Raw genomic sequence first — 26,221 nt, forward strand, 5'->3', positions numbered from 1 at the left:
TACATATTTTAAAATCAAGAAAAACAGCCACACAATGGCAGCAGATGGACATTAGCAGAGATAAGATGCTAAAATGCTGCTGGGAAACCAAGTCCAGGGCTGTTATTGATATAGAAACTCATGCACAAGTATGTGAAGCATTCCAGTTTTAGCTAAGATAAGGATAAACATACAGAAACTATCATTATTATACACTGAATAAAAAGCACACCAGAATTACAGGCCGAACTCAGAATGCGCTGGAATAGCCGAGGAATGACTAAAAGAAAAGTTAAACCACAATTTTCACCAAAAAAAGTCAACATGGAATGTTGAAGATATGTTATATGTGAATGATGCAGTGGTGTATTTGTATGTGCAGGGGGACTCGATATTCTGTAGTTGGGCTGTAAATTTACTGCATTTGTGTCAGTGAATGCATTATTATTCAATCATTTTTGTCCCGCAATTTAAATCCAATTTTTTTAAAGAAGCTTTAAGGGTCACCATTAATTTCTAATCCTCTGATGAAGCACAAACACTTTGTTCACACTGAGTGCAACACAAGTTGAAAATCATCCCAGATTCAACAAACTTGTGGACTTCCAAGCTTGAACAATAATCTGAAAAAGCTGATCACCAAGTTAAATAGGATAGTTTGGATTATTTAAGTGGGGTTGTATGAGGCAGTTATCCATAGTCAGTGTATTACTTAAAGTGGATGGTAGTTGATACGCCCCAGGTTGGACAAGCAGCAGGAGTGTAGGAAGCTAAACACTGTACTGCGGTGGACAGAGCAGCAAAATGTATTTAAGACACCTAAAAAAATCTATATTAGTTTAACTGTATGCCATATTTAAAATATTTTCACCACTTTACCTTGTAGTCAGACAGCTTTTTCAGACAGGAAACCACTAATACTTAAATCTAAACTAATTTTAGTTCATGGGCCACATACAGCCCAATTTCATCTCAAGTGGGCCAGATCAGTAAAACCACCGCATAACAACCTATAAATAAAAACCAATCCAATTTTTTCCTTTCTTTTACAGTTAATAAAACATCCACTTATAAAATAGATAAATGCAATTTCAACAATATGTCTTAGTTTTTTCACATTCAGTCTGATCTACTGTCATTACACATTAAATAGCAAAAACTGGAAATAGGAACTGGTCCATATCTCTTGGAAAACCCAACATTCTGCGTCTATTTCTCTCCTGTATGAACAGTAGCCTACAACTGACAGTGTTATGTCACAAAACCTGTGATCATGTGGGATCTACAAAAGTGTATCCAGCACAGGGCCTGTCGCTGTTACCATCTGCCTGGTGGACAAATCAGGACGAGCGGTGCATTTTATTCAAAAACTGTAATTACTGACACTTTGAAAATCATCCAGAGGGCCAGATTGGACCTTTTGGTGGGCTGTATGTTTGTTTGACAGCCCTGCTTTAAAACATCGACACAGGATGATGCAGACAAACTAACCAATCAAGGCAGCAGTAGACCAGCAAATGATTTTTTTCCTGTTGGAAAGGGCTGTCTGATGGCAAGATACAGCGGGGAAAATATTCCAGGTACAGTACACTTAAATTGATATTTATTTCTAGGTGATTAAAATAGGTTTGGCTACTGACCCTGTCAGCAACCAAACCCTTAGCTTCCTACACCAGTGCCCCTGCTGTTACTTCATACTGGGGGTGTATCGACCAATATTTACTCCAGGTAATAGACTGACAATGGATAAGCACCTCATACAGCCACACCTTAAAAGATCTTTAAATTCACCCTAAGTGAATCAAAATTGTATTTTTGAAGACGCACTAGAGTGCTGCATCTATTACAACATTTTCAAACTGCATCATTTCATCATCCAGGTTGCAGCAGTGTGAACAAATGTGTGCACAAGTGTTATTGTGTGTATGCTGTCTGTGTGTCAATTTAAGTCATAGCTTCTTGGTTCTGAGACAGCACAACTCATTTCCAGGATTTTTAAAATTTATATGGGTTTGTTTGTGTGTGTGTGTGTGTGTGTGTGTGTGTGTGTGTGTGTGTGTGTGTGTGTGTGTGTGTTTGTGTATTCCAGGGTTCACAGGGTTGATAATGGGCAAAATTATTATAAGTATGTTGGTGTGTGTAATTCCATGTGTCCATGCATGAGCTGAAATCAAGCCTGCTCGGTGGCAGTGGTGGTAGCAGAGGCTCCTGGGAACTCTGGGTTGATAAAGGAGAATCCCTGGAACTCGTCCTGGTCCAGGTTCTGAATCACTTCCTCATCGGGAGGGGTCAGCACCGGCGGGTGGCGCGTGAAAAAACGGTCAAAGTTCTCGGCTTCCCGTCCGCACTGTTGAGGAGGGTGGGGAGGGATCGAGTACAAGGGGGGAGGGGGGATCGGGAAGGGGAGGAGCGGGGATGGAGAGGAATGGATGGATTGGGGTGGGGTGGGGTTGAGGGAAGAAGGAGAGGAAAACAAAAGAAGGGGAATGGCAGGGTTGAACCAGGGTGTGAGATGACATTACTTGAACATGGTTTCAAATATGAGAACAAGGTGCCAGTACATGAGGTGTGCTTGATTCAACTCTCTTTGTGAATAAAAGGTCATTTTTATCACCTTCAAAGTGATACAAAAATACCACTCTCAGGAAAGTATAAATCAAGCACGCCTCAGATACATGCTTTCCTTTTTCAAACATTTGAAACATATTCAACTCTGATTTTAAACAGAACATGGTCACTGAAGTCTCAAACGTCCTGAAGTAGTGCACTACTTTGTTTACTACAAAGTGTAAAGCATGGCGCTCTAACTTTTCAGTCTGTCCTCACCAAGGAAAATGGGTGTGGTGGTCAAAAGTGCAAGCAGCTTATTCCAACTTGTATGCCCATTTATTTTAGGCGTCGCCCCCTAGTGGACGTAGTAAGTATGACAGGAGAAGAATAACATTTTACAATGTCAACGACACGTGTAAAGTCAAGTGACATATGTCATCACGTGTATGTTATCACTTCTGTCACATGACATACGTAACTAGTGCAGGGTATCCGTACTTTTAAGGTATCGACTGGTAACTCAGTACCAAGTAGTATTGAAACTTCTCCAGTCAAATGATACCTGCATTCAATCCTTTTGGTAGCCAGATCTAGAAAAAAAATGTTTATTGTTTTGCTTGCAACCAATCACTGCAGGCATTTTTCATTAAGAAGAACCTTTGAAAAAAAGGTACTGAATGAAGTACTCAGTTGGTATTGGTATCACTTAAAGGGTGCTGGTATTGGTATTAGTATCATATTTTTTTAAACAATACCTAGCCATATATGTAACATAGTTGTTTTAACCCAAACCACAAGCCTTTCCTAAACCTAACCAAGTAGTTTTTGTGCCTAAACCAGACCAAACTGTGATTCTTTTACAATATAAACGTGTGTGTGTTATGTCAGGTGACTTTTGTTACATAGTAACGGTACTCTCCACGTTATTTTGTGAGTAACTGACAATCAACCCTTTTATTTGATGTCCTTAGGTTTGAGGATGTGTTGAACTTTTTGATAATGAGAATTTCACTCAAAAAACACTCTAACATGGCAATAAGTAAATAACCAAGAAAAATTTTCCTTTGTATGCCATTTTGATTTTTTTGGCTGTAAAACTTGTATTTAACAGGAACTTCTAAATCTTCGTACCAGAAAAGGCCCAAAGCCATGAGATGATTATGGTGTAATTGTGGGTTAATTGTGGGTTAATTATATGCTGCAGCTGTGGAGACCTGCTGAGATATGATAAACCAAGCTGAGGAGCAGCATAATTTGAGATATTCTGACAATTAAATGTCATCATATTGAAATCACATCCACTAATTGAAAATGTTCACACCTATTCTTGCAATTGAGAATATACACTTAGTGTTCATTGTGCAGTTTGCATTAGGTAGAATTATTTTCTCAAGTAAAAAAAAAAAAGATGAAGTCATTGTTCATTTCAGTCCACTTCATATCCTCGCTATGACCACTGGGAACCCAAAAAGAGCTTATATACCCATGAGATGTGCGTCCATCTAAATACATAAAACAAGTTATTAACTTGAAAACTATATTTTCCCGACAGTATGCCTCGCAGTGACTTTGGGCTGAGCTGTTCCTCTTTTTTCCATCTCTATCACTGCACTGAGCTTTAATTAACACAACAAGGATTCGGTGTCCTCTGACAACATCACCCAGAGGAAAACTACAAACTCATTAAATCTCTGTAACTCGGAAAACCAAATGAAATTAAGCCAGACTGTTTATAGTTTGGGGAAATATGTGAAATGAGAAATACACCAGGGTCAAATAGTATTTGCCGCTAATTACTTGCGTTTGTTTTAACCTGTTTGGGGAACCAGATGGGAAGAGTCTGGAATATAGGGAAATGAAACAAGTGCCACAAAGTTTAGAAGCATCAATTCAGCACACGACACCTCAGCCAAAAATTGGCGGCTGATGTGGTGAGCATCTCCATATGACACTCAAATCAAATACTTAAACAGAGCCAAGAGGAGCAGCACAAGTCTAGTTTTCTCTTAGATCACTTGAATTACATTATGAATCAAGGAGAAATCTGTCATATATTTACTGTAATAAATCACAAAATGACCAGATTAGATTAAGGAAACCTGTCAAGCTGAAATATTGGCTTCTCTGACAACAACACTACAGCCATGGTGTCCTCCTTTGATATTTCCATTCCAGCCTGTAACTTATGTTTTTGTTTGCCCATTCCATATTTATTAGAGCTCAAATTAATGCTGAATGTTCACTGAATAAGTAAATGCCTGTTTATGAGTTGTAACAAATCACTACTAATCTCTTAGATGGAGTAGATATTTATAACGGTTAAATTGAGCAATATGTTAATGGAGTCTGGCAGCCAGTCACTGAACTCAAAATCCAGAGCATGTATTTTTGGAACAGCTTTTGTTTTCAGGATAATGGGCTTAGCTTTTCTGTGATAGACAGCCGACATTTATAAACAGCTGATCAACTTACAGTGTAGGACTCATTTTCACTTGTTATTATATGCCTGAGTTTGCACGAGTCTGAAGACGAGGAGGCTGCAGAAGACCATCTATGGCTCCAACTTGACCTTTTGGACAACAGCACTCATTTTTGGACCCCAGTGACACCAAAAATAAACTGCATACCCCAGCTTTAACGTGGTTTGGTTTTGGTGAAACGCCCCTTTCAAAGAACAAAGGTGATTTCTTTGCATTTGATTCGGGTCAAACTACGAGCCATACAAATTGCAGGGCGAAGAAAGGGTGAGATGTTTCTGTAAGATTTAAAAATTCTGATATAACTTTAACTGCTATACTGTGAGGTTTCAATGAATAGTAGTGCACTCCACAGGTTTCATTTGAGACTGAGCCCTGAGCATGCAAATAAACAGACATAAACATGAGAAAACTGTGAACACAGAGAAAAGGACAAATAAAAATGTGTAAGGACAGGTGGGTTGATGCATGGCAGCGGTGAACAGTGAACAGACAGATGGATTGGTGGAAGGATGGATGGATGGTCTTTAGGTGGATGGATGGATAAATGGACTGACAACAGATTGCTTGATGGACAGACAGATGGACAATAACAAATTAAGATGGCGGTGATGGCAGGAGCATTCTTTATCTGTCGGATGAATCAATAAATCAACCAGTCAGTTGGTCAGTCAGTCAGTCAGTCAGTAACACATTAAAAAGCTCATCTGATCAACCATCAAACAGACTTTTCAAAGGCATTCGCAGTGTGTGAAACCACAAGCAGACCATAATCGCAAAGAGTTAGGAAACTAACTTCTGACCAAAGTGAGGCTGCCAGTGAAAGCATCAAACATCCTTCATAAACAATCATCTGCACAAAAACAGCAGCATACACCACTCTGAAGAAAAATGGTTTGAGTTGGTTTTTATCAGAAATAGCCCCTCTTCAAAACAACACACACACACACACACACACACACACACACACACACACACACACACACACACACACACACACACACACGTAGCTCGAATCGGTCTGATAGCAGAGCACCAAAAAAGATCAAAGGACCACCTTCAGACGCTAAACTGAACCCTAAACTTTCATGCAGTATAAACACAATGGTGCTTCAAAAAATCTGAACCTTTATTTGTTCTAAGAAGGAAAGAAGAAAGACGGCGAGAGATATATAGCAATCGACGGCGCGGAGAGGTGAAAGACAAGAGATGTTAGAAAGACGAGATCAAACGGAGAAGAAGCTGATACAGAGGGAGAGAAGAGAGGAGGAGAGATCAGACAACATGTGTTAGTAGTCACATCAGAGGTCTCTGCAGAAACACACCTGAGTGTTAAAACACAGCCAGGTCCTAATGGTGACCTCTAACATCCACACGTGTAGATCGTATACGCACACACAAGCAAGAATACACACTGCAGCATTAGAATACACACACACACACACACACACACACACACACACACACACACACACAAAACCCCAGCGGGCCAAGACAGCTGCATAAAAAGCACAACTCAGAAAAACTCTTTAGCAGCAGTCTGGCCTAAGGCTGTGTGAGTGTGTGCACATGCTATGGTGCGTGTGTGTGAGTCTCGGTACAAGATGACATCATTCTGACTCTAGTTACGATCAAACTAATTTTGTCGTAAAAAAAAAAGCACAGCACAGAAAAAGACAAACACAGTCGTTTGAGGTCACTGTGTGGACGTCTTCCCTTGAGGTTTTCACTAAACTCAGCATAACCCCGACGAAGACAGAAACTATTTCAGCTCGTGCAGAATGTGAATGCACCAGACACCCATTTTGTGTTGTACTTCAACAGCGGAGGACCGGTCAAACAAATGTGAATTCAAAATTGGTCAAAATATAAAAAACTTCACCACCACAGCCAGTATTGTTGTCACCATTGTTCATTGTTTGTAACTGTCATTCACCATATTCACATGATTTTCCTCTGACATCACATTTAGGGTGAAAGCTTCAATGTTGTTCTGCTGTGTTCTGGGTTGTAAATTGTATAAACATAGAGAATCTGACAAATTGTTAGCATGTCACCGCTTCAAAATTGATCAGCAGTGGAAAAAATGCACACATTGGGCCATTTTACAAGCTAAAACAACATAATTAATAACCCATTAGCTAACAATTACATCAAACCGCTTTCTAGCTAACAGTCCCGTTATTATTATTTAATGCTTAATTCTGGTATAGGGCTGAGACAGAGTGGATTTTTTCTTACAAAGCAACACATTCCCATGGGATGGCAGTTTACCATGACATGTCGTAGCGTAGCGTGGGTCCTTAAAGGGATAAGGCAGTGAAAGTGCTGTAAGGGCGACCAGACGTTCTGAAACATTCAGGACAGTCCTGAATTATGGGCAATTGTCCCGAATCTCGAGTCTTGTCCTGTTTGTCCCAAAAATTATCACTGTTATAGTGATGGATAATACAAAAAAGCTAAAAAGAGAGCTGTCTGTATTCCATCATTTGAAGTAAAAAATGTTGAGGATGCTTGACTTGGTGATACAGTAAAATTTAAAACTGCTGCACTGAACAGTCATCATGTTTTGTTTTCCAAAGGACAGACAGTTGACTGAACAAAAATAACATTTTTGTGTTGAGTTTTAAATGTATTTTACTGTTCACTGACCCTGAATGTAATGTAACGAGGAGGCCACACACACTGCAGCCACATAACCCCAAATTCCCTGTCCAGAATTTCACCCCTTATCATCTGGTTACCCAAAGTGCTGCTCATAGCAGAGCAGAAAATTTTCAATCTGGCAGTAAATGAACAGTACAGGTTACAGTGTGTCAGGTTATAAACGCTGCAGCTTCTCAAGAAAAAGAAAAGTCTCGTCTGTTTCCCCTCGGCTGGAAAAGTGAAGGTAGTTAGCCCTTTAGTAAGTACAGCAGGAAAGGCTAATGCTTTACAAAATACCTTTACAAAATCAGCTCCGGAGAGATTGCACCACTGTTGCTTAGCTTACATAATTGGACAAGAGACAGCATGACAATTAACATCACACTGCAAGACTGTTTACATCTAGTGAGTTTTACAATTAATTAAAGCTTTTTCTATTGTATCATGGAACACTGTCAAACAGTAATGTTAGCCATTCAGCGGTTACATGCTAATGTTAGCTGTCAGTTCAGATTCCCTATCTTTATACCACTTGCAACCTGGAAATACAATTTTTCAGCTTCCTTCTCTGAGTGTGACGTCAGAAGAAAATGGCAGCTGTGCAAATATGGTGAATTGCCAGCATCTTCACCATATTGAGTGTCTTCTAGCAACCCACATCCATCATTGCACCTTTCTCATCATCATCATCATCTTCACAATCACCATTACCGACATTCCTGGTGTTATTATCATCACACACCTGTCACACATCCATCATCATCATCATCATCATCATCATCATCATCATCATCATCATCATTATCATTATTTCCTGACTTACCTGTGTGCATTGTCCCATACAGAAGAAGGGAAGAGACAACATCACATTGGAAGTGAACAGATGAGTATGAGAACAGTAAGAAGAAAAGACAGGTGTCGAAGGAAAATAGAGGAGGTTAGCAGAGGTGGGTAGAGTAGCCAAAAACTCTACTCAAGTAAATGTATTATTCCTTTGCAAAACCAAGTAAAAAAAAGTAAAAGTAGTCAACATAACTACTTGAGAGTACAAAAGTATTTACTTAAAAATACTAATGGGTAAAAAAAATAAGTAAATAAAAGTAGCAACATAAAGTAAGTACAATTTTGCAAACCCACCTCTGGAGGTTGGACTGAAAGAAGGAAGTAAAATGCGTTGTACAACCACAACCAAGCGTCATTCTAAGCAGCATCTTTACCAGGAGTTTAATCAGGAGTTAAACTCCTGGTCTCTGCTGTGCTGGGCAACTAATTAGCCCCTAGTGTCACTCATGTGTTTGTATTTTCTTATCTGGGGGCTCAGGTCGGGTTCAGTGGAGTCAGACTTACAGCTCTGGGTTTGAATGGCGGCTGCACCTCCTTGTTCTCCAGTTTCTCCCAGTCCATGTAGCGGAAGAAGCTGTGCTCCCGGATGTCTCTCTCCCCCTCCGGACCACAGCCCAGCCGTTTCGCTGGATGTTTCGTCATCAGCTGGACGGGCAGAGAGAAGTAAGCAAATTACTGTATGTCCCTCGTTCCTTTGTTCCATCAGTTCAAACCTCTCCTCTGGTGTCTCATGTCACATGTGATTTCACTTATATTCTTACGTCTAGTCTTTATTGTTGATTACCTTTACGCTGTTGTTTGTTATTAATTGAAATCACCTTCTTTCTTTCTTTCTTTCTTTCTTTCTTCCTTTCTTTCTTTCTTTCTTTCTTTCTTTCTTTCTTTCTTTCTTTCTTTCACTGCCTACTCCTTTTCTGTACAGCCTCCATCTTTTGTTCACTATTTCCTCTTTCCTTCCTGATCTGGACCCTAATACCAACAGCCTAAATACTGTAACAAGAGTAAGAGTGTGCTGTAATGTGCGGTGCTGTAAGCCAAATGCTAAAATCTGCTACATTTGGGTACTTGCCAATACCGAGTACCAATACGAGTACTTAATAATGCCATTAAAGTTTTTACAATAACTTTAAAAACATGTTTTATTTTCATTAGATGGTCACTTTCTAAATGTAACAAATCATTGTTGCTGTTTCCTGCTACAAGTGTAACCATAGTTAGTATATACATTGCATTTTTGGGTTATTTGTAGTAAGTTAACTTACTGATTTCAGTGTCATAATTTCACAATATTATTATGGACTTACAGAATTAAGTGTACTGTTACAAACGATAATTATTTCATCATCATTAACAGCAATTTAACTAATACTTTAATTACACATTTTCATGTGTAGTATTTAAGTTTCTTCTTCATGTCCCTCTTGTCTAAGAGCTAATTAGTTCCTACCTGTCATTGTTTAAGGGGGACAGGTATGAGTGTGGTGCCTTGTGTGCAACAGTTTGTGTAACAGTTTTGTTGACCCTGCTGTGAAGTTGGGTGTACTTGGGTGTGCTGTCAGGCCGTTTTGGTGAAGATTAAGTTCACAAAGAGAAGTTGTAGCAGCTTATTACCAAAAAAAAAGAGGGTTACAGCCTGGTGGCAGTTCAGATTAATTACTTGAGGCATTCAACTAGTTTACGCCCGCTGGGACTTACTGGACAGCGGCTGGCTGCAGCCTACAGGTGCACTCCGTGTGTTTATTTCTGTTTTGCACTGACTTACATGGAATTATACGGACTATCTCCAAAGTCGCTGCGGTCATTAGTGGATGATGTTGAGGACAGTGAGTCCCTCTCTGATGATGACGGAGCGTCCAAAAAAAGAGGGTAAGCATCAGCAAACACTTTGGTTCTTTAGATGTTTGCTTGTGTTGAGCAGCTATTTTTCATGACGTGATATCGGGTGTAGGGTATCAGAGTAGTTTTATGAGTATTAGTACAAGTATGTGAGGACAGTATCGATACCCAGTGCTGGTATTGGTATCGGTGCATCCCTATTCATTAGCATGCAATAATATCACAGAGTAATATCAAACAATGGTTAACTAACAGATAACAGGCTAAATGCCTTTACATATTTCATTTTAATGAAATGTGGTATGTTGACATGTTACATTAGAGAAGATGTAAGCAGAATCCTAAACTATAAGATAGTTCTGCATGTGATCTACACTCAACAGTGTGCTGCTGTGATGCCCCAAATTTCCCCTCTGGCATCATTAAAGTTTCATCTCATTTATTCCTGTCTCTTTTCCTCAGTGTTTCTGCCCATGATTCCTTCCGTCATTCATCTTAGTTTATACACACACGTCATTACTACTGTATTATTATCATTTCTTCACTGTCTTTTTTTCTTTCCTTCTTTTTAATCATCTATTAATTCTACTATGTGTCATCTTCGATGCTTCTCCCTGGGGACCAAATATAAGCCACCAAACCACTGCCTGCAGATAAATGAATAACTGTTGTTTTTTTTCCCCTCTTTTACCACAGCAGTTTTTTTCCACAGGCATAATTAAGGACCGTTTACCATGACAGTCCACACAAAACCTTAAGAACAGCATCAAGGCCGGTGACGTCAGTGTGAGTGTGTGTGTGTAGGTGGGGTGTGCCTCCCTCAGGAGCAGCAGTCATAACTCATTACATTATAACTAAAATAACATTTTCCACGGGTCAGTCAACCTTACACAAACACACAAACACACACCAATGCATGTATGTGTGCCCACACTGGCTGCTCACACACACTCACAGACACACAAACACTCGTTCATCCACAGGCACACACGCCTTAATTAACAGGCATTCAAAAAGTCAGCGGTTCAGTTAAAGACTGTTAACTGTTTGTTTGGAATATTTCCTACAGACTCAACAATAATCCATTCCTCATTCTCTCTGCCTCTAACCCCTCTTTTGCTGTGTTGATGTCTTTCTTTCTGTTTTTGCTGGACTACGGCAGGCCCAGTGCCAAAACAAAATGACTGAAATTAGTGGGGCTGCACTAGTATCTACAGTTAGCTAGAAGTCCGAGTGTGGTGCCCTATGAACAGATTATGCTGGAACACGACCAGAAAAAGTTTGTTAACAGTTGTAAATGAATACAGTGCGTCATTCCTTTATAGCAACAGTTTGCTTCATGAGTCACAATGCCGAAGCACACCGTGGTTATTCATGGCTGCTCACTGTGTTTACCTTCATTAAATCATGCAAAAACAACACCAGGCTGCTATACCATAACCATACAGAAATCTTCACACATCAGACTGGTGGCTTATTCATGAACTCATTATTATGCTTTTTTATGAAGGGATTACCAGGGCTCATCATAACCTCCCCAACTTTCTTTCCCAGCAAAAGTAGAAACACAGTGCAGTGCAAACACTGTTATGTGACATTAATTACTAAACTAGAACAATTTTTTTGCTAAAACAGCATCGGTCTGATGTAATCGTCACCAGATGATGGTCATTGTGTCAGCTGCGGGTCATCAGCTGGGAGCACCAGTCACTTCAATTTCCGTGCTTATTATTTCTATTTTTGTCATAATTACCCTAACTACTACTCCATCTGCCTGTCTTTGGGTGTTGATTTGTGGTGATCTGTTTTTCTCTGAACTATTGAGACATTTCTTCAGGTAAAGCTGTCGTTATCACTTTTAACTGTCACTAGTGCTGTTTCAGAGCTTCGTGTTTCACTGATGTGACTGACTGAGAGAGTATTTAATAATCACCACACCTGCTGATCTATATTGATCACCTGCACCCAGCCCTTTGCACATTGCGTGGCTGAGTCAAAATAGAAGATGTACTTGGAGACAGACTGTGTGGAAGATATTTCGAAACAGAGGTGTTTATCGATAGCTCTGTACATGAGCCTACCATGCTGGGTATGGCATTTATTATTCAAATGTCAACTGAGGGATCAAAATATTAAACTCAGGGTGTAATGTATGCTTTGGGAACCTCACAGACCAAGGCCTAGACTATGACTTAAGAGAGCCAAAGTTCCTTACTGACTGACTGTTGACATGCATCGTTGAAAGCACTTAAAACCACACCTGTGATTCTGCAGTAGATTTGGCCTCTTTCTCCACAAGACTCTAGCTACAAATCGGATGGATTTTTGTACTACAGTTACAGCAGCTACTTTCCTTTGGAGAGAGTCTCGGTGTATCTGCAGTCTTCTTCACTGTGGCTGTCTTGAGGGAGTGAGGGGGAGCAGCACGTTCAGCAGAGCACAAAGCAGCCAGACTGAAACAGGTCACTGATTGCAAGGCATAATGGCATATGTGATAATGGCATGGTTTACTTGCTCTGGTCACTCAGCACGAAGGGGCTGCATTCGCCATCTGGCAAAACTGTGCTTACCTAGTTCCTACACAATTGTGGTATTTCTTTTTTACTTTCTGAGCTTGATTTCCATGCAGGCTGGCTATGGAGCAAATACAGTATAATGTCATCATTTCAATAGGTAATTTCATAATTTTTAAAATTACCAAACAGGTGTCAGGACATAAAACTGCTCTGTAGTGGAGTGGTGGAGCTGAGTGTTTGTATTTATGCAGATCAGATGGAGCAGTGGAATTTTAGGTCACATACTGACAGAAAATTGCAATAGCATTTCAATGTGTAGCAAACCTCTTATGCAAAGAAAGATATTTTGTGGCCCGAGTTATTACCAGTCATGTGTTTGTTGAATGCATAAGGCCTTTCCCTTTGAGTTAATTAAATACCTGCAGCAATTATAGAAGGAGGCAGGAATGCTGTAATTCATTTCTAGCGATAATGTGTTTCATCTGCAGTCTCTAATTTGAGGAATGTGTTTTGTGCAGTTATGCAGGGACAAACGCCACAAGTACATGGCAAAACGTAACAAAATAAGGTGTATTCATATTATCACGGGAAAACTAATTTTACACGTGCCTCCTCCTTTATTATGTACGTGGTGTGGTGCAACGGCTCTGCCATGAGAACCTTGCCTTGCTTCTTGCATTGCAGAACGCAGTAGGGAATACCACTGGAAAAAGGCTGTGGATGTGCATGCGTGTGTGCGTGTGTGTGTGTTTGTGTGTATGACTTGCCTTTGCATGTGTAAGGACATATTTGCACAATTACTCTTTGCTGTAGAATCATGTGAAGTGAAGACATCGTGTACCTAACACTACACTGCAGAATATACAGTAGACGCTTGTGTGTGTGTGTGTGTGTGTGTGTGCGTTTGTGTGAATGTATGTGAGGCCCATTGCTGGCTATGAAATATGGATGCTGGTCAGGGTGGAAGCAGGGAAGTGGAAATGTCTCTGATCACTCCCTGTCAACACACATGTGCTCACACACACAAACCACAACCCTGCCCAGTGTATGAACTCAGTACTGTACAGTATGCTGGCAGGAATTAAACTCTTTCTAGTGCTAAATATACTGAAGGAAATAGGCACCTTCAAATGGCTAATTAATGCTACGCCTTGCCCTCCTTAGTTACTGTTGCTAAGCCTGTCAAACTTTCCATTCTTGCACTGCGCAAATGCAGTTTACAGTGATAACAGTGGCAGATTTAACAGTGAAACTGGCAGAGAAGTGAACAAAAGAAGTTTCTCATTTCTAGCCGACAGCTATGGATTAGGTCGGTTAAAATGATGACTGATGCTAACAGATTTCATAAGTGTAACTAGTTAATGTAAGCTAATGCTAATGCTTAAAATCCTTGAGTCAGCTGAGAAGTCCATCTCCGGATGACTTTTTAATGTTTCAATCTGACGCATTTTAAATTGAGAACCCTGTAAAAGTGTCCAAAATATGTAAGTTACTTAACGGCTGTGTACATGATATACCATTAATGCTGAAAGACTGAGGCTAAAGCTAGCTTATATCCCAGCAAACATTGGTCAGACAGTCAAATATGATATGTATATGTATACGATAGATGACAGAAATAAGGAAAAAAAGCGCAGAGATTGAATTTGTGCAGCAGACCATGGGATGGTCACCCAGCCAGACTAGCTGGACTGTGATCACCTCAGGAATAGCGATCAAGAGCTAAGTTAACCTGGCTTAGACCTAAGAAAAGGGGCTAGAGTCATGCAGAAAACTCTTTTGAAAACAATACCTCCTCTTACAAAATTGATTTACAGAACCAAATTAGAACAACTGCTGTCATTTTTCAAAGGTTAAGATGCTATTTAAGCTAAAGTTTTACACACCATCATGTTCAGAGGCTGCACTGAACTTTACATGATATTTTTTTTCTTTTTCAAAATGGAAATATCTTGTAGTGTTTGAAGGGGAAAGCTTCATGTAGTCTTCACATGATGCGCACACACACACACACATATTCACGCATTAAGTTAACCCAGGCAGTGCTGGCAGGGCGCAGTGGGAGCTGTGGGGGTGGACGGAGGCGAGCTTTCATGCTCCACTGAAGATCAACCGTTGTAGCACTACACTACAACCCAGTAATCATCACTAATACATAACACAGCCTGTGTGTGTATGCGTGTGTGTGCGTGTATGTATCTCAATGGACATATTTGTCATCAATTTGAATGCCTTTTAGTGGGAGGACATACGACTAGTCATGCCAGCATAGTCGTGTGTATCTTAATTCAAGCTCGGACTGTATATTGATGTTACTATATACAGCGTGTGCGTGTGTGTGTTCATTGCAGATTTTGTTTAAGGATACAGTTTTAGAAACAATTAGGGGAGAGGTATCTTTCTTTATTGCCACATGACAAGCGTGTGATATGGGTTACAAATAGTAATATATATGCTGCTATATAACTGCTTTCTGCAGGAGGTGCAATATATCTTAAAGGCAAAAGGTGTTTCAAAAAACTCTGACACATATTTTGAAATCATATTGCAGTTGCAATACCAGTCCAAATAATCACAATTAGATATTTTTAGATTTTTGTATACCAGATGGGGCAAACATAAAAATTAAAATCAAATGATCACCATATTTTTGACCAGATATCTTGATATTGATGACAAACATGTTAACCACATACTTTGTGATTGGCACAGCTGTTTCAGAGCTATGAGGTGAGTGATGTGACTGGATGAAAAAGTATTTAAAAAACACCACACTCGCTGATCTATATTCAACTGCACCCAGCCCTGTTGCACGTTGTGCTGATGCACACACATGAACGAACCACATGAACCACGGACAGCTGCAGACACCACAGAGTGCGTGATCTACCGCGTCGCACTTGACATTTATTATTCAAATTCAATTTGTGCAAAATATTAAACTGAAAGTGCAATAAATGCTTTTGCACCCACATAGAACTGGTTCTGAGATCACTGTGAATGATCTCCAGCTACACTGTATGTTCCACAAACAATTTCACTTAAAAACATAATGTATTGTATTCCAGATTGACTTGTTGTTTGGTCCGGACTCACTAGAGTTCAAGAGCTCTAAAACAAAGCTTGGTCAGGTCCTGATGCGTGATTAAATCACTAGAGGGAGATGACCTGCTCTGTGCAAAAGGACTGAATGTGTATCTAAGCATTCCATACATCCTCCAGTGTGTGTGTGCAGTTTGTCGTCATGGTCAGTGAAGCGTAGAATTAGGAGATGAGACAGAGAGGTGGTGGTTTGATAGAAAGGACTCACTCCGTTTATAGCAGTAATCAACACACACACGCGCACACACACACACCAATCCAGTCCAGTTGGGAAGTGTCAGGGCATCATTTGTTACTGGGCGGTCTTTTCTGAAGAGGAGTTTCCACAGTCAACTGAGCACAGTACACACGAGCTTAGGTTATTAGAGCAGTGCAATGTGTGTTTGTGTGTGTGAGCATTTGTGTGTCTATGTGAGAGAGAGGGAGAGAGAGGGAGAATTTGTGTGTGTGCATGTCAGCGTGTGAGAGAGAGAAGATGTACAATGAAAAAAAGCGAAACAGCGGCTTAACAATGAATACTGCAGAGGGAGAAAGACGGGAAAGTAGAGCGTTATGACAGACACACACACACACAGGGAGAGAGACGGAAGCAGGACAGATAGCGAATGCGGACAATGTTGTTTCACTCCAAATAAATGTTCCCCCACAATGGTTTTAATTATGCAGATAATTTTGATGTCCCTCTTTGCCTCCTTCTTCTCTTCCTCCTTCCTTCGCTCACCTCCTCCCTCTTCTCCTGCTTTCTTTCCTCAAACAAATTTAATACCCTCCCAATTGTCTCTTCTGTGTCTGTATGAGAGAAAGAGTGTTGAGAAGAGAGGGAGCGAGACAGAAGGAAAGACAGGGGGGGAGCAAGGTTGAGCTTGCGAGACATACAAGGACTTGTGTTGCACTGTGTGTGTGTGTTTGCCTATGTTTGTGCGCGTGTGTCTTTGTACACTCACCCCTTTACAGATAGCGACAGCCTCCTTGGACATTGACTTGGGATAGGAGACGTGATGCTCCATGATGGACTGAAATAACTCATCCTCATCTTCTCCGTCAAATGGAGGCTGGAGAGGAGAGGAGAGGAGAGGAGAGGAGAGGAGAGGAGAGGAGAGGAGAGGAGAGGAGAGGAGAGGAGAGGAGAGGAGAGGAGGACAAATAGAGGATACTTCAATCATTAAGAGTGATTTTTTGTATGGAGTCCTCAGAATCAAAACACTGCAGGCCTGTGACACTCATGCAATCAAAATATACACTCCAAATGAGATATCCCAGATTTGAAAATGTCACATGTACTCTAACAATTATTAATGCCAACTTACAGAGGAAAAACTCATCAAGGGGTATAATTTAATAGCTAACCTTTCATTACACAATGTCAAATTTTAAAGGCTACGATCACGAGTGTTTGTTTTGTTCACATTCAGTCATGAATACAAATGTTGTTGAGGGAGAAGTTTTTTTTTCTTTTAAAACCATGTTTAATAATTCTATTTGTCAAACTTATTACACCTCCCATTTTTCCCAGCATTCTCACACACTTTTCTTGCTCTCTCTCCTGGTTAAATATTTTTCCCTAAATGTCCTGTATTTTTAACCTTTTTTAACCTTTAAAAGTGGTGGGCATAGTGTTGTTGGTACCGCTAATGCAAAACAGGACATGTAGCTTCAAATTAAAAGCATTTAACTGGCGAAACAAGAGTTTACTTTTAATTTGAAGTAGTAAGAGGAAACAGGATGACTTAGTCAGTAGGCTTAGCTTTATGGCTATCGTTTTTCAAAAATGTGTCTACAAAAATGAGACATGGGTCATTTTCATCATTTTTTGATAATATATAAGTTTGTAAGTTCACAGAGAGTGATGGAACAAGGAGCAGCCACAGTGATCTGTAAGATGAAGAGCTTCAGGCGACAGGCTGCACCAAACTTCTCTCAGCCAGTTAACTAACGATAATTAATGCCATAAAAGAAAATCTTATGAGGAAGTGTAACTTAACAGTAACCTTTCATTACACAATGTAAAAATTGAAAGACTATGACTTTCTTTCTTTTTTTTGACATAACTTACTATGCCATACCTGTCAACCCTCCCATTTTCCCCAGGATTTTCCCGTATTTTTCCCTTCTTTCCTCTTCTCCTCCCATTTAAATATTAACTATTTTTAACTTTTCTCAGGAAAAAAGGGTAGACATAGCATTGCATTATGTTGCTTCTAATGCAGAATGGGTCATTTCCTACAGCTATAGCTTCAAAATAAAAGCATTTACAGGAGGCAACCACAATGAGCTGTTAGATAAAAACCTGCAGGCAACAGGCTGCACAAAACTTCTCAGTGAGTTAACCAACTCCTTTCAATGCTCCCTGCTGTTGAACAGCAGGCTCATGACATGTACAGCAGAAAATCAGATTGTGGTTGATAATGGATAAAGGCCAGTTATTGCCTGACTTCTTTACTGAAATGATTGTTACAGGAAAATAAATATGACATTATTTTGTAAGAAGTGAAAATATTCAACAATAGGCTTATTAGGCCTAATTTGTTTAATCATCATTTGAAAGTTCAGCCCCCACAGTGTCCACTTAGAAAAATTCTTGCCCCTGGACAAATGTAGCTACCTTTCTCAATACAAAATTTCAGTTCTGCACGTAGTTTTATCTATACCTTGACTAATGTAGCACTCAAGAAAGAATTTGATAGATGAAGAGTAAAAAATAGCAAAGGATGGGTAAGTGTTGGTGATGTCGGAGTGGGTGTGGATGGGGCGTACCCATGCATTGACACAGACACACACAGAGACTAACCTGTCCAGCCAGCATCTCATAGAGCAATACTCCAAAGGCCCACCAGTCCACAGATTTTCCATAAGGTTGGTAGGCTATGATCTGAAATATAAGAGACTCTGGTCAGGAAAGTTTCTGTTGTTTTTTTTTCAGCTCACTGAGGCAAGACAAAGCAGTGTACAAGATGTACACTTCTTAAAACGCAAGCTAAAATACCTCAAAGTATGTAATTAAAAGTAAAAAAAAAAAAAGAAAAAGGTTTTTTAGCATTCACAATCAATTGAAATCATCAGTCCATCATGGGCAACACTTTTAGACATATTCAGGATTTGTAAGTGCACACCTCAACAAAATATACAATATATATCTTACAATTTTAGATACTGTAATGCAGAAATGTTACATATTGTAGGTTTAATTCTTGCAAGAGAGCAACTAAGTGTACTTCTCAAAATGTTGAGCTGGCCAGAGCACCTGCGCTGCCAGGCCACACACCACCACTCACGCCTCACACACTCTACCTCAGGAGCTATGTAGTCTGGTGTTCCACAGAAGGTCTTGGTGGTGATTCCGTCATTCATGTTTTCTTTACACATGCCAAAATCTGCTATCTTAATGTGGCCCTCACAGTCCAGCATCACGTTGTCCAGCTTCAGGTCTCTGCAGGAGGGAAAAATGACATTAAAATGGAATGACGCTCGATTCAGTTCATTCAATTCAACTGCCATTTGGTCTGGATCTGGACCTGGGTCCTAACTTTGAACAACCCTGTATGATTAGGGGTGTCTCAATTCTCAAATGAAAAAAATGGTTCAAAATGACCTTTACAAATCAAGACTCTATAGTCTTAAAATGGTATAGCCATCAGTGCCAAAAACAAAAGTTTGAATCAAAAATAGAACTGAATTGTGACCTTAAAATCAGAAGTCAAATTGTATCATCTAACCCCTGTATATAATTATTTGCAGACTTTGATGTTAATGTTATGTAATACATATTATATTAATATATTTTGTATGTCGTGGAGAGGAGGTTACCTGTAGATGATGCCCTTTTGATGTAGGAAGAACAGACCAATGGCTATCTCCGCAGCGTAGAATCTATACAAACACAAGGAGAAACAAAAACTAGTAATTAGAAAGAGGCTGAGGGAAAAGGACAGGAGGAAAACAAAAGGATAATTTGTGTGTGTATGTGTGTGTGGATCTGTGTCTGCATAAAGGTCAGTGCTGTCTCTTCAAGGCCAGAGAGCAGCTGATAAGATCAACAGGAGGAGTCTGGACACACTGACCACACAATCAACCACTGTTTGCGTGGGTGTGCACAATCACTGTCTGTTTGTAAAGTGCAGCTAAAAGATGTCAAGAGGCATCCTGAAGGCGTGGAGAGTAGTCTGTTTAGAGCTGGTTGGATGTTTTATCTGTGATCTGTGAATGACGACCAGGTATCTCTGCAGCTGGAAGGAACGCGGCTTTAGATGCATGAGTACAAAATACAAACTCCAGTTCCAAAAAAGCTGGGATACTGCTATTCAATCGCATACAGAAAGACAATATATTTAATTTTCTGATCTGATCTGATAAGCTTTCTTGTTTTGCTGTAAATATATTCTCATTCTGAATTTGATGTCTACAACACATTTCAAAAAAGTTGGGACGGGGGCAACAAAAGACTGGGAAAGTTGTGTTTGGAGCATTCTACAAGTAAACAGGTTAATTGGTAATAGGTGATAGTATCATGATTGGGTGTCATAGGAGCATCCTTAAAAGTTCACAAGCAAGGCTTTTTGTTTAACAGTTGGACAAAGAGTCCAATAGTTTAAGAACAATGTTTCTCAACACACAACTTCAAGGGATTTAGGAATTTTAATGTCTACAAATCCAAAATACCGTTAAAAGATTCAGAGAATCCAGACAAAAATCTTCATGTATAGGGGCAAACCTGAAACCTGTGACCTTTGACCTCTCAAGCAGCACTGTATTAAGAACCCATTTTTTTGTACAAAGGATACAACGTGGGCTCGGGAGCACTTCAAAAAAGCGCTGTCGGTAAACACAGTTTGTCCTGCATCCACAAATGCAAGTTAACACTCTACCAAAGTGAATATGTATCAAAAACATCCAGAAACGCTGCAGACTTCTCTGGGCTCAAGCTCATCTGAGATGGACTGATGCAATGTGAGAAAATGTGCTACGATCTGACAAGTCCATGTTTTAGTTTGTTTTTGGAAATCATGGACGTTGTGTCCTCTGGGCTAAAGAGGAAAAGGACCATCCAGATTGTTAGTTCAGCATCAGTGGCCCAGTTAATGTTTAAAGTACATACAGGTTTTGGAAGAACAAATGCTGCCATCACGTCTTTTTCACGGACTTCCCTGCTTATTTCAGCAAGACAGTTAGAACAGTGTGGCTTCATAGTAAAACAGTGTGGCTACTAGACTGGAGTAGACTGCAGTCATACATATAGCAAGAATGGGAAATAATGTGTGCTATATTCCACTGAATATATGTTGAAAAGCATTTGCAAATCCTTGCATTATGTTTTCATGTATGTTCTATACAGTAACCCAACACTTTTGGAGTTGAGGTTTGTACAAAAGACAAGGAGATCAGTGCATCATCATTGTCCACAGAGCAAAATATCTTGACTATTGTTTAAAAAAATAACTTAAACAGAGTAGAACACATTGATGGCCTCAGATAAATGAGTTCTTCACCCTGTTCAACTTGCCCTTCAGCAGTCTAAACCCTCTGCCAGAGGGAAGAAACTCTAATTCCCTATAAAGCAGATGAAGGGCAAACTCCTCCACGGCTCTCGCTTTCCCCCGACAGCCCGCTTGTCAAATATGTCAGCCTGCTGGTTTGACTTGACACCAGTGATCTCGCCAGCCACCTTAATTATATTCTGCAGTTTTGGAGGTATTCTACCGCACACCGCAAACTCGCTGCTGGATTACTCTCATTTCTTTGAAGTTCTCCAGAGCAGCAACGTGCATCGGGGCGAACAACATATTTCACCCCCAGGCTCTGCTGGGATTGCTCATCCATCACCTGAGCCCGTCAAAACGCTGATGGCTTATTCACTGTGATTTAAAAAAGCATTACCGCACTGTGAAACACCTATAAGTGTCGGATTAAGATTTTGTGTTATGATGGCATGAGAATGGATCTTTGCCTGAAGTATTCAAAAGCTGCTTTGTGCATATCTGTACTCACACAGCATGGGGCTCTTTGAACTTGCCGACCTGCTGAATCTGATACATGAGATCTCCTCCGTTTATGTACTCCATGACAAAATACAAGCGGTCCTGCGGAGAAATAGAGAGGCAGACAGAGAGAAAGAGAGACAGGTCAGTAAAAGAAAAAAGCATGCTGTCTTCACTTAGAGGCTATTTTACAGACGAGTACAGTTGACCTTTGACCTGTTGGATATAAAACATCATCAGTTTCTCATGCCTATTAGATATTTGTGTGAATTCTTGAGTTATAACCTCTAAGATCAAGTTTAGTCCAAGTGGATGTTGGTGCCAAATTTGAAGAAATTCCATTAAGGCTTCCTTGAGCTATCACGTTCATAAATGGATGCTGCAGACATGAGGTCACAGCGACCTTTAAGCTCCAAAATCTGATCAGTTCATCCTCGAGTCCAAGCAGACATTTGTGCCAGGTTTGAAGAAATTTCCTCAACAGGTTCTCGAGATATTGTGTTCACGGGAACGATCGGACAGACAATCCGAAAAACTAATGCATAAAGAGAGAGTAAGATACTGTAGAGAGAAAAGGATTGTTCAGAGGAGGATAGAGAGTGATGGGTCACATCAGAGAAGATTAAAGGGGAAAGAAAAAAAATAGAGAAAAAAGAAGAAAACATTGAGAAAGTGGTGATTGGGTTGTTGTCTGTGCGTTCAATCAGTCTCCAACTGCGAGAACGCAGCAACTTCAATTTAAGAGCTAATTCTCCTCCATTAACTACAGAAATTGCCAATAAGGTACAGTATGTGAGGGAGTGTGGAGGGATTTGGTATGAGGCCATGTGTGTGTTTGGAGAAAATGTTGTGGAGTGTGAATGTGTGAACTTCCCTGCACTGCCTGATAAGTCTTATGAGCAGTTATCTGTGTGCAATATGCCAGTGACATGATGTGTGATTAAAATGACTTTGTGTGTGTGCTACACATCATATACAGTATGTATGCGTGCATGCATATAATTGCATTTATGAGTGTGCGTGCGCCATAACTGCCTGCTAAGTCCCATATGTACGAATCCTCTGGTCAGAGAATTAGTGCTGAGGAGGATTAACACACTCACTTCTGGTTTGTGTGTGCATGTGTGTCTGTGTGTAGGCCAGGTCAACTTTATTTGTTTAGCCAGGAGAAAGGAGAAATATGTGATGTATTTGCTGCAATAAATCATAAAATTACCATGATATGTCATCAGAGATTAAGGAAATTAAAATACTCACTACAGCCATGGTGTCCTTTGAATTTTCTATTCCGGCCTGTAACTTGTGTTATTGTTTGTGTCATGTTAATTAGGGCTGAAATTAATGCAGAATGCTAATGAAATGAGTGAGTGCCTATTTATAAATCCTAAGAAATCATTTATAATCTTCTAGTAGAGTTGATGTTTATAACAGTTAAATTATCAATATGTTAATGGAGTCTGGCAGGCAGTAAGCTACGGCTCCAGAGTGTGTATTTTCAGAGCTGTTGGCTTTAGTTTTCAGGATAACGGCATTAGCTTTTCACTGACAGACAACTGACACTCATAAACAGCTGATCGACTTACAGTTTAGGACTCGTTGTCACTTATTATTGTCAAATTGCAATTGTCTTGCACTCCTGCAGTGTCCCTGCAGCCTGCCTGAGCTTCCTCCAGTCTGGGGACGAGGGAACGGGGGGAAACAACTCGCTTCAACCATAGACTGTATATGAAATAGGATTTTATCTTATTTAATATGCTGTCTATGGCTCACTATTTGGATTGCAGTCCTCAGATTTGGAGTTACATACTGTTCATTTAACCACAACTGGAAATAGGTTAATTGCACACTATGTTCATCAGTCCATGAAAACATGTACAAATGGTTAAGTGTGAGACTAGTGAGCTGTATTTGCTCTTCTGTTGACTCATCTTTAGTGTAGTATGGATTATTCGTCAGAAGATGAGCATGAATCAAATATGAATCCAGCCTGTGTATTCCAGCTGTGAGCTGGTGACAGCAGGCAGGGTGGCTGCTGTTAAGACCACAGCGCTCACCAGCAGCGCAGCTCTGCCCTACAGCAGGATGCTGCACCGTGGCTCCCTCCATATCAAATATCATATGGAGGCCTATGGGGCCTACAAATGTTGTCAGTTCAGCTTGCAAAGAATGTAAAATGAAATATTTTTAATTTGGCTTCTAGTCGCCATGTGTTAGTGTGTGTGTGTGTGCGTGTGTGTGTGAAACCAACCAAGCAAACATGTTCCCATTAAACCGAAGTACAAAGAGTCCACAGGGTCTGAACCAACAGTCACCCAAAATCTGTATTTCCAGCAATACTAGAAATACAATTCCCAGTTCCACATCATCATCATTCATTTTTCATAGTTTCATAGCATGATGTTATTAAATATTTGGATGTTGAACTTGCATGCAGGTGGATCAAAATCAGTGAGAAAGAACACAATCCTTCATATACAGCCGAGAGATTAAGTGTCTAGTAGTTTTGACTTAAATGCATAATTATACTATGTGTGTGTGTACACTCAGGTGCCACCCATATCAAAAAGACATAGCCACATATTACTAAAAATTGATGTCTTCTTCTGTAAAACTGTAACTTGTAAATAATACAGTGGCGATGACAGTAAATCCACATACAATACTGCCATTTTGAAGATTTGGGGTAAACAAAATAAAAGAGAGTAAAATGAGAAGATTGACACCACTCTCATATCAATTGACTAAATATAGCTACTGGCTAGGTGCCAGCTGGTTAGCTTAGCTTAGCATAAAGACTGAAAACAGGGGGATGCAGCGATCCAGGCTTTGTCCATAGTTAACAGGATCTCTAAAGCACCTCTAAAGCTCAGAAATAAACATGATATTGGAGCACAGAGAAAGAAGGGGCGGGACATAGGTCTCACCAAACAAGCAACAATGTCAATATTAATTTTTTTCTCTTTCTTTTTTTAAAGATATTTTATACAATATCATACAACTGTTGAGAAAATATGTCGGCCCACCTACCATGGTCTGGAAGGTGGAGTGCAGCTGTGTTAAGAACGGAGGTTTTCCAGACAATGCTAACACTCTCTTCTCCACCATGGTGCATTCCACATCATCATCCTGGATCACGACGTCCTTCTTCAGGATCTTTACGGCGAACAACTCCTCTGTTCCTTTACGTTCGGCCAACATCACCTACAGAGAGGAGAGGATAGATGGAAAATACAAGGTAAATTTATTAATATTTAACATATTTATGGCACACAGCTCCTGTCATGCCTTTACACCAACATCACCTTGAAAAAAAGAAAGAGGAAAGAAGGAAAGAAATAGAGGACATATTGTTAAGGGCAGGGATAAAGAAAAATGTCTGACTGTTTTGGGTTAGACATACAAAGTAGAAATAAAGAGACTAAGGACAGCACGGACGGAGAAAGAAAACTGATTCCTCGTCTTTCAAGATGTCATCTGAGGAGAAGGAAAATAGAAAGACAGAGCCAGGACAGACAGAAAGGAGGTGATAAAAGGCTCCTACATAATGATCTAGTAAAATTCTGTTGGCAATTTTGTGCGAGTCTGCTCAATATCAACTTTGATGCATGTCAAATTGTGAGAGAAATGCCTGGTGAACTGAAGCACCAAGACGTTTCAGTAAAAATGAAAGCTCACATGTCATCAACTTGCATCATCTCTTTTTGCGCAGCAAAATAAAAAGCATGTTTTGGCCATAGTGCTGGCATTATTTGTGTTTTCTTAATTATTTAATTTAATTTTTCTAACTAAATATGGGGCTTTTGATTTTATCTTAAACTACACTGTATCTTTTATTTTCCTGTCTTATCTTACTTTTAAACCTATTAAAATGTTTTTATACTGCCTTGTGTTCCCTTTATATTTTGTCATGATGCCTTTTATGTTTTATGTAAAGCATTTTGAATTGCCTTGTTGTTTAAATGTGCTATACAAATAAATTTGCCTTGCCCTTTTTAACTTTCCAAAAACGGAGCTCACTGTCTTGTGTCTGCCAGTGTATTTTGTGTCACTTCATGCATATCCTGAGTGGCTGCTGTGTTGACATCAGTTGTTGCACAGGCCACACTGTGAGAATTGAATGTTTGCTCAGACCCCATGCCAAAAAAAATCATTGTCCAATCATACTGTGAGTGTCTTTTTTTTCTAGCTTCTGGCAAAACAATAGCAACAGTGTAAGGAATGGATTAAACAATGTCTTTATCCACTCTGAGATGCAGTCTGTGCATGTATGAGGCTGAATAGCTTACTACCGACGGTAGGG

General features: G+C 39.9%; 1 protein-coding gene across 2 annotated transcripts in view; it reads right to left on the reverse strand.

Annotated features, from left to right (window-relative positions):
- Positions 1 to 26,221, reverse strand: part of prkcbb (protein kinase C, beta b) — a 134,193-nt gene that overhangs the window by 15,461 nt on the left and 92,511 nt on the right. Inside the window, exons 10-17 of one of the 2 annotated variants that reach the window (XM_084743390.1) lie at positions 24,949 to 25,122; positions 21,932 to 22,023; positions 19,754 to 19,816; positions 19,238 to 19,376; positions 18,738 to 18,818; positions 16,894 to 17,001; positions 9,000 to 9,140; positions 1,991 to 2,326 (exon numbers count right to left, since the gene is read on the reverse strand). In XM_084743390.1, coding sequence (XP_084599516.1) covers positions 2,150 to 2,326; positions 9,000 to 9,140; positions 16,894 to 17,001; positions 18,738 to 18,818; positions 19,238 to 19,376; positions 19,754 to 19,816; positions 21,932 to 22,023; positions 24,949 to 25,122 — 975 coding nt within the window. In that variant the 3' untranslated portion in view covers positions 1,991 to 2,149. Of the gene's footprint in view, positions 1 to 1,990; positions 2,327 to 8,999; positions 9,141 to 16,893; positions 17,002 to 18,737; positions 18,819 to 19,237; positions 19,377 to 19,753; positions 19,817 to 21,931; positions 22,024 to 24,948; positions 25,123 to 26,221 lie in introns of those variants that run through there. The other variant, XM_084743391.1, reaches the window with a different exon arrangement.

Source organism: Lutjanus erythropterus, chromosome 19 (assembly GCF_056507025.1).
Source record: "Lutjanus erythropterus isolate fLutEry1 chromosome 19, fLutEry1.hap2, whole genome shotgun sequence".
NCBI classification, from domain to species: domain Eukaryota; kingdom Metazoa; phylum Chordata; class Actinopteri; order Lutjaniformes; family Lutjanidae; genus Lutjanus; species Lutjanus erythropterus.